The following is an 18,113-nucleotide window of genomic DNA, read 5'->3' on the forward strand; positions in this document are numbered from 1 at the left end:
CTCCATAAGAATTGGATAGGAAATCGTTACAAATAAAACCATAAAACTGTTTGGTAGAACAGAGGACCTTATTCAAATGCACAGCTCCAGATTTCATCTCTAGACTCTGACTGGCAGACATAAAATTAGTGACCAATTCTGATTAGAGGCATAAAGAAGCACTTATCCTATTTTGTTGAATGAATAAATGAAGTGGATTTGAATTGAAATTGGAAGGATGAAGAAGATGAGTAGGTGAAGAAGAATGTTCTACACTAAGGGGCCTGCATGAAGATCTGACAATACAGGGAAGATTTGGTGTGTGGTCTGGTGTGCCCAGATGTGTCAAGGGGGAAAATGTGAGATGAGATTAGAAAGATAACTCAGGAGATCATAGAGGACCTTGAATACATAATAAGGGTTTGGATCAAGTTCCATAATAATAGGGAGTCATTGAAGGTTTTAGGGAAAGGAGACTGACATGATGTATACACTTTCTGTGTTTTGGCATGATACCACTCATGGCAGTAAAATTTGCCCAAAAGATGTCTTGAACAGGCAAAAGAGAGGAGACAGGGTGGCTAGTGGGAAGCTATTGAGTAGTTCAGCAAGAGCGACAAAAGATAAAAAGATAAAAAGCAGGGCTGTAGACATAAGGGAAGTGGTGGGATTGAATGAACAGGACTTGGCAGCTGAGCTGTAGAGGAGAGGGTGAAGGATAGGCAGCAGTTTTCCTGTCTTAGTAATTGCCACGGGTGGAGGCAGAGACAGAGTTGAGTTGATCTGAACACAGTCAGTGCGCTAGGTGATTTCCTTACCAGCCTTGTGCTTCTGGGTCCGGTATCAGCTCTCTGACACACTCCGGCCAATCAACTCTGGCTTGGACCCTTTTCTCCCGCTGATGCCAAGCCCTCGGGGAGGTCCATTCAACGCAGTGACAGGCCCTTCCTCTTAAAGGAGAATGCCAGCTACTTTCAAAGTAAAGGGGCACTAATTTTTTGGTACTCCTTTCTCTATTTGCATCCTCATGGCAACAGAGAACACACAGATCGCTCCTGCCTACAGCTCTGCCGTTTAAGATTCACAGAGCTGCTGGGTGGGCAGTTTTTGAAGACAGCATTTAGTTTTTGTGTTCTTTTTCCTTCTTGGCCCAACACAACTAGTTAAATGCAGGAAATTAAGATCACATTGTCCGAGTGCTCACTGACTGAATCCCATTAGACTGACAAGCTCTAAGCCCTGATTACTTTGTTTTTAAGTTGTCTTCATATGCATAAAAACACATCATTACCAGCATCAAAAGCTGTGTGTTTAAAGTTTGAGAGTGGTGCTGGGTTATGCAGCACTCAACATAGGTTATGAAACAGTCACACCATGTGCCTCGGGAGAGATGCTGAACTCTATACAGGAAGTTTTCCGGTTTCCACGTTTCTGCCTGTTGGGAGGGGGCGGAGTAGGACTCCATTGTCGGGTAGAAGCTCAACGGAGATGCCTCTTCCTGCTAAAGAAAGCCGACTAAAACATTCCTCTCATTAAAAGTAGAATGAGTAGAATTTTGCAGAGTATGTTAGAAGGAGCAAACCTCCTTAGCAATATAATTAATGGAGATTGTACTTGAAGTGCTTCTAACAGAATGAGAGGTTTATTTCTCCGTGGGTGTTTTGCCCTAGGCACTGTCAAAGGTGATGCAGTCAGTCTCTGATCTATAGGCGTTTATGATCTCAGAAGAATAACACAGAAGAATATGTTGGGAATGTATAGAAAAAACGGTAGAAACATTAACACAGAAATTATACATAACATTTGTTTTTATTTGCTTTTCACAATAACAATAAAAGCAAATGCGTTGTGTAATCAAAAGGTTTAAAAACTACCTGATGATTTATTTATTCAATAACCATTCATTGAGTGGCTACGAGATGCCAGGTAGTGTCCGGTGAACTGGAGGTATAAAAATGAATAAGACACAGTCTACCCTCAGTGAGCTCCTGGTGTACGGGGGCTATGGAAGGGTAACAATTACGATGCCATCAAATAAGAGCAAAGGAGGCTCTCTGGGCGTGCAGAGTGATCAGTTTTTTATAAAGTTGAAGGAAAGCTTCACAGAGGTGGCAAAGCTCCAGCTGGGTGAGCATGGATGAGTTGTTTAAGTGACAATTCCAAGCAGAGGCTTGTGGAGTGAAAAGGCATAGAATGAGTGAGAATATATGATTTAATTAGGAAAATTAAGAGTGAGGCAGAAGCTATTTGTCATCATTCCCCTTCTTGCTGATCAAACCCAATTCCAGTCAGGAATTGGCAGCCATATGCTCCCGAGGACACAAGGCCCCTCTTCAGCCCCAGAGGGTCATCTTTAATAGTCTAAGCCAATCACAGTACAGCAGTTCCCCTTATCAATGGCTGCTTTTGGCATAGACTGGTGCGATGAGTTGAATTGTGTACCCTAAAAAAAAAATGTTGAAGTTCTAACCCCTGGTACCTGTGAAAGTGACCTTATTTGGAAACAAAGCCTTTGCAAATGTAATCAAGTTAAGATGAGGTCATTAGGGCGGGCCTTAATCCAATATGACTGGGTCCTTATAAGAAGAGGAGAACTCGATGTGAAATGCAGACACACTCAGGGAGAACACCATGTGACAGCAGAGGCAGAGACTGCAGTGATGTATCTATAAGCCAAGGAACACCAAGGATTTCTGGCAACACCAGAAGCTCAGGGACAGGCATGGAACAGATTCTCCCCTGGAGCCTTCAGAGAGGGCACGGCGCTGCCCACACCTCGACTCTGGCCTTCTACCCTCTAGAACTGTGAGATAATAAGTGTCTGTTGTTTTAAGCTGCTCAGTGTGTGGTACTTTGTCACAGCAGCCCTAGAAAGTAATAGGGCCGCTTAATAAAACAAGAGGGGAAGCAGCTAGGGACTTCTGGGAAACTGTTTCTCCCTCTCCCTCTTAGAGAGGAATCAAGATGGGGCATTTCCCCCTGTCTGTCCATTACAGTCATGGTGTATGGAGCAGCTGTAGCCATCTTGCAGGGGGATAAGCCTGAGGACAAAGGCCAACACGCACAGCCTGGTAGAACAGAATGTCCAGACCCATGATGATGTCATCGAGTGGTCGAATTATTCTGGAATTTCTGGATTTCCTGTCATATGAAATAATAAAATTTGCTCATTCCTTGTGCCACTTTTAGTTAGGTTTTCTGTTACCCGCATACAAAAACATCTTAACTGATACATCGAGGGTTAGTGGTATCTAGAGGACAATATTGAAGTCAGGAAATCTTTTATTTCCTACCAGTTGGTGACGTTGGCCACTGTTCCCAACAAGTCCTGTGCAGAGGGGATACTCCTCATAGAGGGGATACTCCTTTATTACCAGCCAGTCCCAAATTCCTACAAGGGCTTCTTCCCTGCTGAAATGGACTGGGCCATATACGAGTGTTGAAGTCCTCCTGCCCTTTGTACATGTTTCCCATCCTGGAAATACTCTCTCATCCCACATTCTCCATCTAACTACTCTCTACCTACCCTCTGCGTTTCAGCTTAGAGACCAATGCTTTGAGAAGACTTCACTGACTCCCAAGTCAGGGTTAGGTGTCTGCTTCGTGGCTTTCTGGGCTCCCTGGACTTGCCCCATCGGAGCATTACACCCGGTACTGCGGGTGCCTGGTTACTGTCTCTGTCTCTCACTCGACTCTAAAGTCTTGTCGGCAGAGACAGCGAGAGTCCTGCTTACTGTTTCAGGCCCAATCTAATATGAGGCCTGCCTCATCATAGGCACTTGATAAACACGTATAAGTGAATGAAAATAAGAAACATAGTAGTGCTGACAGTCTGCAATTGAGAGTTTATTTATAACATTCTGACTAGGGCCATGAAAAAGGGGGAGCTGGGCCAGGCCCGGAGGAAATGCAAAGTAGGCAAAGTGAGTCTTTGCCCTTGGCCTTGCGGTCCTATACTGGGATTTCTCCACACTCCTGCCTTTTCATTTTCCTCTCATCTTCTAGTTCTCGCTCCATTTCCTCTGAAAATTTTCTTTTTTTTTTTTTTTTTTAAAGATTTTATTTATTTATTTTTCCCCCAAAGCCCCAGTAGATAGTTGTCTGTCATAGCTGCACATCCTTCTAGTTGCTGTATGTGGGACGCAGCCTCAGCATGGCCAGAGGAGCGGTGCGTCGGTGCGCACCCGGGATCCGAAGCCGGGCCACCGGCAGCGGAGTGCGCACACTTAACCACTAAGCCACGGGGCCGGCTCATCCTCTGAAAATTTTCTAGGTCTTAGCCTTACTTGACCCTATAGGTAAAAACAAAAAAAGTAATGATGATGGGTTACTGAGTAATAAACTAATCTATTACTTCTCCTACAGAAAAAACACAATGCTTTACATACCAGTTAAACTACATAGAGTTTCCTATCCAAAAATCTCCTAAAAACTAATGTCAAGAATTTATGATAGGGCAGGGAGCAGGAAGCAAGTTGGACTTTCAGTACATACATAACATAGTAGGTAGGTGCTTGCCTACTTCCATCTCTGGTTTTGCTAAGAACTTTTGGACAATCATCCCATCTTTGATACTTGAAAACATTTTCCTGCAATAATCTTCGTGCGGTGTTAACTCAATCTAAGGTCATTGATTCCTTAAGGCTGGCCATACATTTGTTTCGCAGATTTTTCTTCTATAGAAGAAATTATGCAGTGTTCTGCTAGGTATAAAAGTTCTAACTGTAATTTTTTTTTCTTTATGGTGGTTATTCATTCATTCGACAAACTTCTGGGTGCTTCCCATGTATGCAGCAAATACTGTACTTACTCATCAAATGGTAAGACAGACACAAGCCCCATCCTAGTGGCGGTTACAGTCCAGTGGTGGAGACTAAAAATAAATATATATTAAAAATTTGTTCCAAATGTTGTGAACGAAAGCAATAGATTTTTGATACAGAGAGCAAGGTGATAGGACGGGGAGGGTCCTAGTTAGAGTGATCAGGGACAACTTCCCTGAGAAGGTGACACTTGAACGGAGACTGAAAGGATGAGAAACAGCCAGGCCTCGGAAAAGGGTCACGTTCACGGTAAGTCAGTTAAAAATAGCCCCCAGTCACTCCAGCAGCAAGGTCGGACGGACGGGCGAGGAGGCCTCGCCGCCAGCACTAAAGATGGCGGGCGGCGGGGGCGTGCCCGCGCCGCGATTGGCCGGCCGGAGCGGCGTCACGTGGGCGGCGCGAGCATCCGGGCTCCCGGCGGCGGCGGTGCCGAGGCTCCCGGGCGCGGGCGGCGCGGGGCGAGCGCGGCGAGCGGACGGCGGCGGGGCCCCCGGGGCCGGCCGCGTGGGCCGGGCGGCGCGCGTGCGGAGCATGGCGGGCTCCCTGCCTCCCTGCGTGGTGGACTGCGGCACCGGGTAAGAGCCGCTGGCCCCCGCCCCGCTCCGGCCCCGGCGCCCCCTCACACCTGGAGGCCGAGCCGCGGCCGTCCGGGCCCGGTGACCACCTGTGCAGGTGCAGGCGGCCGCCCCGCCCCGCCCCGCGCGGCCGCCTGGGCCACGCGCAGAGGCCGCTCACCTTGACCGGGAGGGAAGGAGGCGGGGAGTCCGCCGGCTCGCCTCGCCTCCCACGTCTTCCCTCGGGCGCTCGGCCGGGCTCCCCGGGACTCGCAGCCTCCCCGGAATGCCCGCTCTCGGGCGGGTTGCTGCAGACCCTTGACGTGACTGCCTTCTGCCCCCTCTGCGGTGCCCCTGCCTTCCAGCATTCCTAAAACTGCCCCTCGTTCTGGGCCGCCAGTGCATGTCATTTCCCCTTGCTGATGATTCTGGACCACTTACTTGTGGAGGCTGTTACATCCGTCTCCCAACTTGACACCTTTTTTGCGGCCCCCTCTGCTCTCTTCCAGTATGAATGGCTAACTCAGTCTAAGCTTTTGCTTTAGTTTGCGTGGACTTGCCTTTTCACTTAAAAAAATGATGTTAAAAAGACTCCATTTTGAAAAACAGTCTAAATTTGGGAAAGCCTATTTGTGGTGTGGTTTTTTTTCCCCTTTACTTTTTGGGTATGATTGCTTCTTTTGATGTTGTTAAGATATGCAAAAGAGACCTTAGGAAATTCTCTGTCCTTTCAGTGGCCCAAGCTTAGCTGATTTTAGGAGGGTGGTTACTGAATCCATCTAGCTGGTAGTTTGGAAATTCAAGCTTACCTGCTTGCATCACAGATGAAGTACTTAATAAAATAGCCTGGAAGTAAATTAAAGGGATTTTAATCATTTTTGCTACAAAACATTCCATGGCACGTTCACCTTAGCCTTGATTCTTTTCTGTAGAAAAATGGACTTGGTTTGGTTTCCGTGACAGCCTTGTGGGGGTGTCTTCTTTAATTTGCTCCAGTCCATCTCGTACTGATCGTTCTTTCCTTTTGCTGCTGAAGCCACTAGTAGTGGTTACAGGCTGGAAAAAACTGCCTCTTGGCTTGTGCTTATTCTTTTTGAAATACGTATTATACCAGAAGTTTTGTGGCTCTGTATTTTAGAAGTCGTTTTGCTACCCAAAACACAAGCCAACATCAGTGTTGATATTAACCACCCCCCTACTGTTGGCTCTTACTCGTCCTCTCCCCTGACAATCTGTGTTCAACCCCATGCCCACCTGAGGTTTGGTTGTGTCAAGAGTGAAGGCACCAGGGAAAAGTATTTTTCATTTCCACGTTTGCATGTGAGATTTCTATTTCTTTGTGTTTGGTCTTGTAAAACTGTTGAAATATAAAGCATTGCTTGGTAATAGCAATAAGATAATGCCCACAGAGTTTGTCATACCTTTAATATTAGTAAGCGGGTGGCGTTACTCATCATTCTTGCTATAAATATCTAAATTGTGGTGCTCAGTTTTGACCTTTTGAGGTAAGTGATAAATGTAACTGCTCGGTTGGAGATATCACGTCAGTATATCGTCGTTTTTTGGCCCGAAGTCGTGTTATTGTCTGCAGGCTGTTGTAGGCTTTGGACTTAGAAACGGTGGCCGGGAATCTTCCAGTGGGTTTCTCATGAACATATTCTGTCATGGAAACGAATGAGTGTGGTGAACCATGAGTCTCCACTGTTCCTTGTATGGCCAGAAGGAGCAGCTGGGAAGAGCCCAAATTTACTTAAACATGTTAGTAGTTCTTATATTTCCCAGAGAGCTAAGATGGTTTTTAGATTGACTTTTACTTCAAAATAGGGTAAAAAGGGGTAAAATGCAGATAAAAATAACCAGGACCAAGGACAAGAATGGGCCTGGGGAGTCACCCTCAACTATAGGCCAGTGGTTGCTGTAGTCTGGCCTCACATTTGGCCTTAGTCTTTCTGTCTGACAAAATTATAAGAGTCATTGTCAGTTATGTAACTCCTGTCGTCAGGAAGGAAGAGAAATACCCGTTTCTCAGGTGAAAACGCTTTTTCTAGTACTGAATTCTAAAGGAAAAATTCATGTTGAGTTATACATAGTGGACATTAATGATTTAGTAGACAGTGTACTAAATAGCAATTTTTTATAGCAAATAAATTTCATCCTGGTAGGTTGGCATCCTCTAATAAACCCCGGACCAACTCAGTGAGCACAGGTGTGCTGGGGGCTGGGATAATATGGACCAAGGGATCTGCTTGATCCAAAGATAAAGCTTTGTTTATTTAGAGGAATTACTAGGCTGCATAGTTTTCAGGGACTGTTCCACAAATACTAGTCTTACTTCTCTTAACCAAACTTTTTTATTGAAGTTTTTGTATTTTTTAAACTTATTTTGAAAAAACTGCAAATCTACCGAAAAGCTGCAAGGAGAGTACCAAAAAAAATCTATGTATTCTTCATCAGGTTCCATCAGCTATTAACATTTGCTTTATCATTCTCTGTATATCTATACATGTTATTTTTCTGAGCTGTTTGAGAGTAAGTTGCAGACATTGCGCCGTGTTATACCGAAATACTTCAGCGTCCTTCCTGAGAACAAGGACCTTTTGTTGTATAATCACAGACCAATGATCAAAATCAGAAAATTTAACATTTCTACGATAGTGTTATCTAACATGCAGTCTGGACTCACATGACGGCCGCTTGTATGTCTCGTGGACTCTCACCGCCCTCCCTCATCCGCCGCCATACCTTGTGCTTGGTTGTCATCATGTCTTTTAAGTCTCAGTTAAGTGGACGACTTCCTTAGCCTTTTCTGTCTTTCAAGACATCGACATTTTTGGCAGCCAGTTTTTGTGGATAATGTCCCTCAATTTAGGCTCGTCCGGTGTTTCCCTATGATAGATACAGGGTATGCGTTTTTGTCAGGAAAACCGAAGAAGTGGCATTGATCCTTCTTAGTGCCTCCCATCAGAAGGCCCCCGCCCCCAGCCCCGCTTTATTGAGATGTAATTGACATACAGCATTGTGTAAGTTTAAGGTGTACAATGTGGTGATTTGGTACATTTATATATTGCAAAATGATTATCACCATAGCGTTAGCTAACACCTCCAGCACATCACTTAATTACCATTTTTTTGTGGTGAGAACGCTTAAGATCTACTCTCTTAGCAAGTTTCAGGTATGTAATACAGTATTTTAACTATAATCACTATGCTGTCCATTAGATCCCTAGAACTTATTCATCTTATCAGAGGGCTTAAGATAGTGATTTGCCTCATTCTTGATGATTATCTAGATCTAGATTTCTCCACTGTGCAGTTACTGTTATCCCCTTTGTAATTGATGTCATTTGTGGAGAGAGATTTTGAGATTATATAAATACTCTGTTCTTTCTTAAACTTTCCCCCATTAGTTTTAGTATCCATTGGTGATTTTTGCCCTAGTTGATTATTAGAGTGATAATTGCAAAATTGTGATTTTTTAAAACCTCTAGTGTTACCTACATTTATTAATTAACATTTTACCATAAGGATGCAGTTTTCCATAGCCTCCATTTATCATCTGAGATATGGGTTATTATTTTATTCCAAGGGTTATAATCCATATGTCATTCTTACTATAATCAATGGGTTATCATCTATTATTGCCATCATTTGTTTTGATGCTTAAATTGTTTCAGATTTGGTCAACAGAAGCCCATTCAAGCTGTTTCTGGTATTCTTTAGACATGTCTTGGTCATTTTTTGAGCATTTTGCTGTTATCAAAAGACTGCAGTGATAGCCTGTGCAATGCCTACATCTTTTTGTATTTTTTGCTGCAGTGTCTTTGGGGTAGATTTCCAGAAGTGGGATTTCTGGGTCAAAAAGTAAATGCATATATAATTTTACTAGGCAGTGTCAGATCCTGGTCAGTAGTGTGTATCTTTACCAGCAATATATGGGAGTGCTTATGTCTTCTTACAGACTCACCAACAGAGTGTATTGCCATTTAAAAAAAATTTTTACCAATCTAGAAGGTAAGAAATATTGTAGTTTTCATTTGAATTTCTTATATTATTATGTGGGAAGGTGAACATCTTTTCATGTGGTGAATAGGCATTTGCGTTTCTTTTTTCTGTCTTGTCATTTCTCTAGGTCATTTTTCTGTGGGTTTTGATTTTCTGCTTTTTTATTTTTAGAAGCTCTTCATATATTAGGATGGGTTTGGGGTCCCATAGACCACTTCCAGGTTCAGTGATTTGCTAGGAACAGTCACAGGACTATTGCAAAAAGGTACAGAGCAAAAACAGCCCAGGGAAAAGGCACGAGGCAGAGTCTGGAGGAAACCAGGGGCAAACTTCCAGAGTCTTCTCTTGGGGGATCACATAGACATGCTTACTCAGCATCCTGTTGTGACGACACAACCGGGGAAGCTCATCAGAGACTCGTTGTCCACTGTTTTTGTTGTGCACTGGGCGTGGCACTGTCTGCCTTGCATATACCAAAAATCCAGAGTCCCAGAGAGAAAGCAAGTGTTCCATAAACTGTACTGTTTGCACGGCTTAGGCACAGTGAACTACTCCTATCATTTAGGGAATGGTGGGAACCTTCCCGAAATCTAAGTTCCCAGAAGCTAGCCAGAGGCCAACCTTGCAAGTAGGCCTTTTCTAAGGATAGCCTGTTCACTCTTTTCCACACATAGGCGTATTAACCCTTTATGATATAAGTTCCAAATACGTTTTCCCTGTGTATCATTTGTTTTTTGCCATGCAAAGATTTTTTTTAAGGTAGTCAGGTTTATTTATCTTTTCCTCATTGTTTCTGGATTTTGAGTCATAGTTAAGAAAGTTTTTTTCCCCCATTCCCAGATTATATGGTGGTTTTTAAAAATGGTTTCATATTGTCATTTAAATCACCAATTCATTTAGAATTTATCCTGGGATATGGTATGAGGAATGGACCCAGTTGGAGCCAATTCTGTCTTTTTTCCTTTTAGCTATTCCATTTATCTCAACATCATTTATGAAAAAAACCCCAGTGCTTGGATATGCTGCCTTTATCGTGTACTAAATTCCTCCATGCAGTTCTGTTTATTTCTGGCTTTTGTTTGTGTTGTGTTAGTCTGTCTATTCGTACACCACCACAGAGTTTTAATTCCTGAGGCTTTAGAATGGTGTAGTGTCTGAGGGAGCTGGCCTCCTCTGCCCGTCCCATTCCTTTTTTTAGGGTTTTCCCATCTATTCTTGCTTGTTGTTCCTCCAAATGAACTCTATAATCACCTTTTCTAGTTCCAGGGAAAATACCTGATGGCATTTTCATTTGGATTGTATTAAATTTATAAGTTAATTTAATAAGGATTGTCATCTTTATGATGGCAAGTCATCCTAAGACCATAGTATCTTTCCATTAGTTCAAGTCCATTTTGTGTCTTTTAGGAATATTGTGTTTACCTCAGGTAGACTTCTGAAGTTTACACCTAGGTATGTGATTTTCTTTTTTGTTATCATAAATGGTGTCTTCTTTTTCATTATATTTTCTGTTTTTCTTGAATACATTGACTATTAATTTTTGTATGTTAATTTTATAACCTGCTAGTTTACAAAATGCTCTTTGTTTGCATGAATTTTTTCTCTTGACTTTTAGGGTTTTCCAGATACAAAATCTTGCCATTGGCAAGTAGAAATTGTTTTACCTCTTCCTTTCCATTTCTAGAGACTCTAACTGCTTTTTTTTGGACACACTGCAGTGGCCATTACCTCCAAAATAGTGTTAAATAGGAGTGGACTTAGTGGGCGTTATTCTTTTGTTCCTTACTTTAGTGGGGTAGCTTCTGGTGTTTCTAAAATAAGTAAGAGGCTGGCTTTCAGGTTGCTGTGTGTGTGTGTGTGTGTGTGTGTAGGTACATGCATACATACACACACGTATATATATAAATATAGGTATGTATACATATGCATATGTATATCGTGTTAAGAAAGTATCCATCAGTATCTATTTTTTGGAGCATGAATGAGTGTTGGATATTAGATATCTTTATCATAAATGGGACATGTGCTTTTCTTATTTAGCCAGTTACTATGATGAATTATATTAATGAATTTCCTAATATTGAACCACTTTTACATTCTGGAATAATCCCCGCTTGATCATGATGTATTCTTTTTTGATGTGTATGTAGATTCTGTTAATATTTTATTTAAATTTTTGCGTCAATACAAGTGTGACTGATTTATAGTTTATTTTTTTGGTGCACTCTTTCTCAGGTTTTGGGATCAATGTTACACTCTCTTCATAAATTAAGAAGTTTTTCTTCTTTTTCTATGCTCTGGAATAGTTTAGGTAGTATCAGGATTATCTGATTTGTAAGATCTTGGTAGAATTCCCTAGTGAAACTGTCTGAGCTTAGTGCTTTCTTGGAGAGAGAGTTCTGGTACTCTCTCTATTTCTTATAAATTTGTTACACTTTTCACCTCTAGTGGAATCAGTTTTGGTATGTTGCATTTGTCTAAAAAAATTCCATTTCATCTAGATTTTTCAAATGTATGTATAGAGTGGCCGCATGATGTTTAAAAGTGTCTTCCGTTTTTATGGTTATTTTTCGCTTTGTCATTCAAATTTATGTATTTTGTTTTCATCCTTTTTTCTTGATGCTTTAGCTAGTGACTTGTCTATTTTGTGGATCTTTTTGCAAAGGACAAGCTTTTGCGTTTACTTATTTAATTCTATTATTTTTCTGTTTTTTGACTCATTCTGCTTTTATCTTTATTAATTTCTTTCTTTTGCTTTGTTTTGTTTTGTTTTTGAGTAGAAAGTTAAATTCATTTTTATTTTTCCTTTATATTGGAAGAGTATTTAATACTACAGAATTTTAGCTGATGCATCCTTAGCTGTATGTATCCTTTAGATTTGGATATATTTTTTCATTATTATTTTCAAGAAATTTCTGTATTTTTCCCTTAATTCAATATTTCTATACTACCATGTTTTAAAATTTTCAGGTGGAAGGGCCTTTTTGTTTTTTGATTTTGTTTTTAATTTCTTGTTTTATTACATTGTGGTCAGAGAGTGCTGTTTGCTTTTTTTCTATTCTTTGGACTTCATCGAGTGTAAGATATGGTGAGTTTTGTGAATGTTGTGTATGTACTTGAAAAGAGGTGTATTCTCTGTTAGTGTGTTCAAAGTTCAACATATGTCCACGTGAGCTACCTTGTTAGTGATGTTATTTAGGTCTTCCAGGTTTTCTTTCATCTGCCTCCTCTGTGTGGGATTGAGGAGGGTGGTTTAGGGCCTTCTATCGTTAGTTGGTTTCTTCTTCATTTCTCTTGTCTCTTGTGACTTCCGCTTTATGAAAGTTACTGCTGTTTCGTCGAGTACCTGCACGCTGATAACTTGTGTCTTCACCTGAGTTGTTGCTTAAGCATTATGAAATGTGTCGTCTTTTCAGTGGTTTTTAGTCCGAATTCTACTTTGTCAGAAAGTAAAAGCATGGTCAAAACTATGCCAAACGGATACAGACTAAAAGAGAGCAGAACTGTTATTTAAATGCAATGCAGAAAACTTTAAATCAAGCAAGTGTTTCATTTAATTATTTATGTTTTGGTTCACTTAAAATTTTTTTATCATATCAAAGTAATATGCACACTAATTTAAAAAGTCGAATGGTGCTCAAAGGCTTTTGTGAAAACATATGGGGGCTGTTCTCCCTACTTTTTTCTGTCCTTCCCCAGAAATAACTACTTTCAACTTTTAATTCTATATCTTCTGGCATTTATAGATTTCCATATTTCTAAGTAATATGCAAATTGATGTCTTTGATTATCAATTTTTCACGTTATCTATTGATTTATTATTGTTAGATGAAGATTTAGTTCTCTTGCTCTGCCTTCCCCTCTGTTTCTCCTTCCCAGTTCTCCCAGTAGAGAGAGATTATATTTTCCAGTTAAATTTGTGATCAGTATTTACATTATTATGCTTATACAAATACACTTCCTTACTCATTGAAGTGCACCATAATTATTTTTTCTCTTAAATTTTGTTTATACTGAAGTTAATGATTACATTATTTGTTTATGTGTTTTGTTTTCTTTGTATCCATTGCTAATTATTTTCCATATTTTCAAGTCGCCAGCCTCTCAGTACAATTTTCCACATGTTAATCATATTAAAGAATCTATCAGAGTTGGTTTGTTTTTGGAGACATCCCTTTTGCAGATGTCTGTCCTTCTGTCTGGGCTGGTTGCTTTCCAGCCCTGCCACACAACCTGGGACTTCCCTTGCAAACCTCTAGGTGTTTCCTTTGCCTTTCTTCTGGACTGAGTCTCTGTTGCCTGCTTTCCTTCCTGTGCTGGTGGTCCCCAGCAAGCAGCTTTGTTGGATTAAAAAGGTAACTCAGCTGTACAGTGCATCTTGGTGAGTGCCTTTGACGTGTCTGTCTCCTGAATCTCACGTCCTGTCTGACTGGGACACCTTTGTCATCCTGAGGTTTCCTCCACCATGATTCTGGGGGTTCATGAACTTCCCTCCTGTATATTTCACTTGTATATTCCATGTCTCTTCTTTCCTGGTTTCTCCTTTGTTTTGGTAGAGGGCATCCTCTAGTAGCTTTCTGAGAAAGGCTACATGGGAGGTAAATTGTTTTTATGTCTTCCTTGTCTGAAAATGTTTTTTCTCTACTTCCTTACTTGGTTGATGGTTGGGTATAGTGTTCAGGGTTGGAAATAATTTTCCTTCAGAATTTTGAGACACTGATCCTTTGTTTTCTTGCTTCTAATTTTGCTGCTGAGAAGTCTGAAGCCTTTGTAAATGACTGACTCCCCCACCCCCTTTCTGGAAGCTTGTAGGATTTTCTCTTTGTCATTGGTTTCTGGTATTTCACAACTGTGTGCCTTGAAGTGGGTCATTTTCCTCCATTGTGCTGGGCATTTTGTAAGCTGTTTCGATCTGAAAACTAGTATCTTTGAATTGTGGGCAATACTTTTGAATTACTTCTTCCTTTCTTTTGTGTGTGTTTGTGTTCTCTTTCTGGAACTCCTGGATTCATGTGTTGAATTCTTGGGCTCTTTCTCTGATTTTTTTATCTTTTCTCTCTTGTTTTCTGTCATTCTGTCTTTTTTCTTTCCTTCTAGGATATTTCCTCACTTTATCTTCTAACCTTTCTCTTCAGTTTTTTTCATCCTTGCTCTGAATTTTTAATTTCCAAGAGCTCTTTTTGTTTTCTAAATGTTCTTTTTTTATAGCATCTTGTTCTTTTTTCTTGGATGTAGTATCTTCTCATTGGGTATTGATGATAGTGGTGTTTTTGTGTGCGTGTGTGTTTATGTGTGTGTTGGCGTTGATGGGGTTTCCCTACGTGGTTTCTGTTTCCTCCAAGTTGATTTTTTGGTTTGTATGTTTTCATCTCTATGTTCCATGGTAGAGGCTTTCCTCAGATGTTGGTAGTTTATGGCTGCCTGCTAATGATTAAAAGTCAGAAAATTAAAAAGCTCGCTGGACTCTCTGAGTGTATGGATTTGGCTTGTTGATTTTGAGCTTCACCAAGGGTGTTATAGGGGGGCTGTTTGTTGGGGAATCTCCTGGTGTTAGGGTCTTTAGCTCTTTCCTCATGAACTGGTCCGTGCCCTGGAGAAGACACTTCTGATCTGCTTGGAGGGTCGGGTCTGGTGCTAGCGTTTGGAGAGCTGAGTTGGGGAGAGAAGGGCAGGGGAGAGGGTGTGTGTCTTAGTTGTCAGCTTTTATTGTGTATTCAGTCAGGTAATCCCTTTATTTTCAGAACGGTACCTGCACTCACCCACCCCTTTTGAGTCCAAAGACCCTTTGCTTTATATTCCAGAGAAGCAGCGTCCGGAGAATGCTGGGGTCAGAGAGGAGCAGTCACCCAGCACTGCGGGGCAGGGGATGGGAATCTCACCGAGGCCTGTGGTTTGTGCCTTCCACCCTTGCTTCTCGGCCCTTTAATCCTAGTTCCACAGGTACCCGTGCAACCACCGATTCTGGAGCCTTTAAAGATCCTGGGGGGGGGGGGGGCGGCCCTGTGGCTTAGCGGCTAAGTGCTCGTGTTGTTCTGAGATGTGGCATTTCCACTTTCAAACATAAATTAATTGAGCTTACATTGTCACCTTCTGCTCTAGACACATGGTTGTAGGAGGAATTTCAACTATATATAAATATGTTTAGTTGACAGTAGTCAGATTAATTCTCCTGACTGCAGAACTGAAAAATCTATGTGTACTGCTGTTGAAAGAGGCGTTTAGCAAGAAGAATTAAAGAAGCTTTGCTCAAGGACTGTTTAAAGTGGTTGGGGCAAATAAGGATATATTGTATTTACAGAAAGAGAAATTGGCAGGATCTACAAGAATAGGAGGTGGGTGGAAGGCAGAAATGGAGTGGATGGGTGTAGGAGAGTGAGACTTCTTAACGGATACCTTTTTATAGTGTTTTGAGGTTTGAACTATGAGAACATATTTGTTTGAAAGGCAAATAGTTGTAAACTTTTGGTATTGCTTTATGCAGCTGTTGATTCTGTTTCCGTATCTTCTCTCTCTCCCCTGATTTTCATATGAGGAAAGGTCTCAGGTCAGGGGGTGCATGGAAGGTGGCATTGAGTTTGAGAGTGTGGCTGGCAGACTATCAGTATAGTTTATGTATTTTTGAGAATGATGCCTGCCTCTACCGTGCTGGCTATCCTTTTGGAAGATAGTGTTCAAGCAAACAGACAAGGGCTTTTAATGTAAGAGTTGTTCGTCTTGATTCCTTATGTACACGTTTGAGAAAATTTGACTGATGTAGCTCTTCTCATTTGGGTGAAAAGATATATACAGAGCTGGAAGAGAAACAGTACGAAATTTTGGTATAACGCGGGACTTCAACATAGAAACTGTGAAGGAAATTGGTAGATTTGATCACCTAAACTGTTCAAACAGTTATATTTCAGAAAACGTATAACTGGGCCTGCCCGGTGGCTTAGCGGTTAAGTGCGCGCGCTCTGCTGCTGGCGGCCCAGGTTCGGATCCCGGGCGCGCACCGACGCACCGCTTCTCCGGCCATGCTGAGGCTGCGTCCCACATACAGCAACTAGAAGGATGTGCAACTACGACTTACAACTGTCTACTGGGGCTTTGGGGGAGAAAATAAATAAATAACTAAAATAAAAAAAAAAACGTATAATTGAAGGTAACCCACAAACTGGGAAAAATGAGCGACACATATGAGCAAACATTGATATCCTCAGTATGTGAGAATTCACACATAAGATACTAAAACTCTAGTAGGGCTGGCCCCATGGCTTAGCGGTTAAGTGCACGCGCTCTGCTGCTGGCGGCCTGGGTTCGGATCCCGGGCGCGCACTGACGTACCACTTCTCCGGCCATGCTGAGGCCGCGTCCCACATACAGCAACTAGAAGGATGTGAAGCTATGACATACAACTATCTACTGGGGTTTTGGGGGGAAAAAAAAGTAAATAAATAAAATTATAAAACTCTAGTAAAAATTATCTAAGGACAGTTCAAGGAAGAAATACAGATCGTTCGTACACATCAAATAACAGTAAGTAGCAAACTTAATAAAATTGTTGAATAGTGAGATCCTTTTACTTTTTCAGTTAGGAAATATTTTCCAGAAACGGTAACATTTAACATTGAGATAGGGATTATTATTATTCACCTTTTGTAGATGAAGAAACTGAAGTATGGAGGGAGTAATTTACTTGCCCAAAGTTACATAGCTCGTGCCGATTTTGAACTCCCTCACACCATAAATATGTACTGTCTTTTTTTTTTTTGCGAGGAAGACCGGCTCTGAGCTGACATCTATTGCCACTCCTCCTCCTTTTTTTCCCTTTTTTCTCCCCAAACCCGCAGTAGGTAGTTGTATGTCATAGTTGCACATCCTTCTAGTTGCTGCATGTGGGACGCGGCCTCAGCATGGCCGGAGAAGCGGTGTGGTGGTGCGCGCCCGGGATCCGTGCCCGGGCTGCCAGTGGCGGATCTCGCGCACTTAACCACTAAGCCATTAACCACTAAGCCATTAACCGCTAAGCCACAGGGCCGGCCCCAGATATGTACTGTTTTGTGACTACTTTCAAGCTATGTTACAATCTGTTTGTGGCAGTAACTAAATCTGCTTCATTTTTGATGGTTGCATAGCATTTTATTGAATGGATGTAATATAATTTATTTAATATATCCTCTATTGATGGCATTTGAAAGTTTCTGGTTTTTTTTGTTGTTGTTTTGCTATTACGTGCTGTAGCCAACATTTTTTTGTGCATATCTTTGCATACATGTAAAATGCTTCTGTGGGATAAATTCCTAGAAATGTGCTATTGGGACAGGAGGTCATATGTATTTAAACTATTTGGACTATGGGTATGAGCATTTAATATTTGATAATGTGACACTTCCCTTTATAATGATTCTTCAGCCTTTTACTAACACCCATTTAGTACCACCTTCTTCAGTATTGGCCCAGATTTTGAATGGTTTTGCATTAAATTTTTAGATAGATTTCGTGAAACTTGATGTTTCTTTTAAAAATATTGACTCTTCCTATATAAGAGTAAGGTATGTCTCACTTTATTTGCCTGCTTGTATATGGAGCTTTCTTCACACACATCATATAGTTTATTCTTAAGGGTAATATTCCGTGTTGTTGCCATCATGAATGGGATCTTTTCATCCCATTCTTACTTGTTATTTTTATATATATTCTTACTTGTTATTGTTAGGTAGGAAATTTGTTGATTTTTGTCTTTTCATTTAGTAACTGGCCATCTTACTGAATTCCC

At 41.3% G+C, this 18,113-nt stretch overlaps 1 protein-coding gene across 5 annotated transcripts in view; it reads left to right on the forward strand.

The window, feature by feature from the left end:
• Positions 1-5,255: 5,255 nt before the first annotated feature.
• ACTR3B (actin related protein 3B) overlaps positions 5,256-18,113 on the forward strand; it is a 146,201-nt gene continuing 133,343 nt past the window's right edge. The window contains exon 1 of one of the 5 annotated variants that reach the window (XM_087433501.1): positions 5,256-5,377. In XM_087433501.1, coding sequence (XP_087289627.1) covers positions 5,334-5,377 — 44 coding nt within the window. In that variant the 5' untranslated portion in view covers positions 5,256-5,333. The remainder of the gene's footprint in view (positions 5,378-18,113) is intronic. The other 4 variants (XM_087433518.1, XM_087433490.1, XM_087433496.1 and 1 more) reach the window with 4 other exon arrangements.

This window comes from Ceratotherium simum, chromosome 1 (assembly GCF_057802395.1).
Source record: "Ceratotherium simum simum isolate JZ-2026a chromosome 1, ASM5780239v1, whole genome shotgun sequence".
NCBI lineage: Eukaryota > Metazoa > Chordata > Mammalia > Perissodactyla > Rhinocerotidae > Ceratotherium > Ceratotherium simum.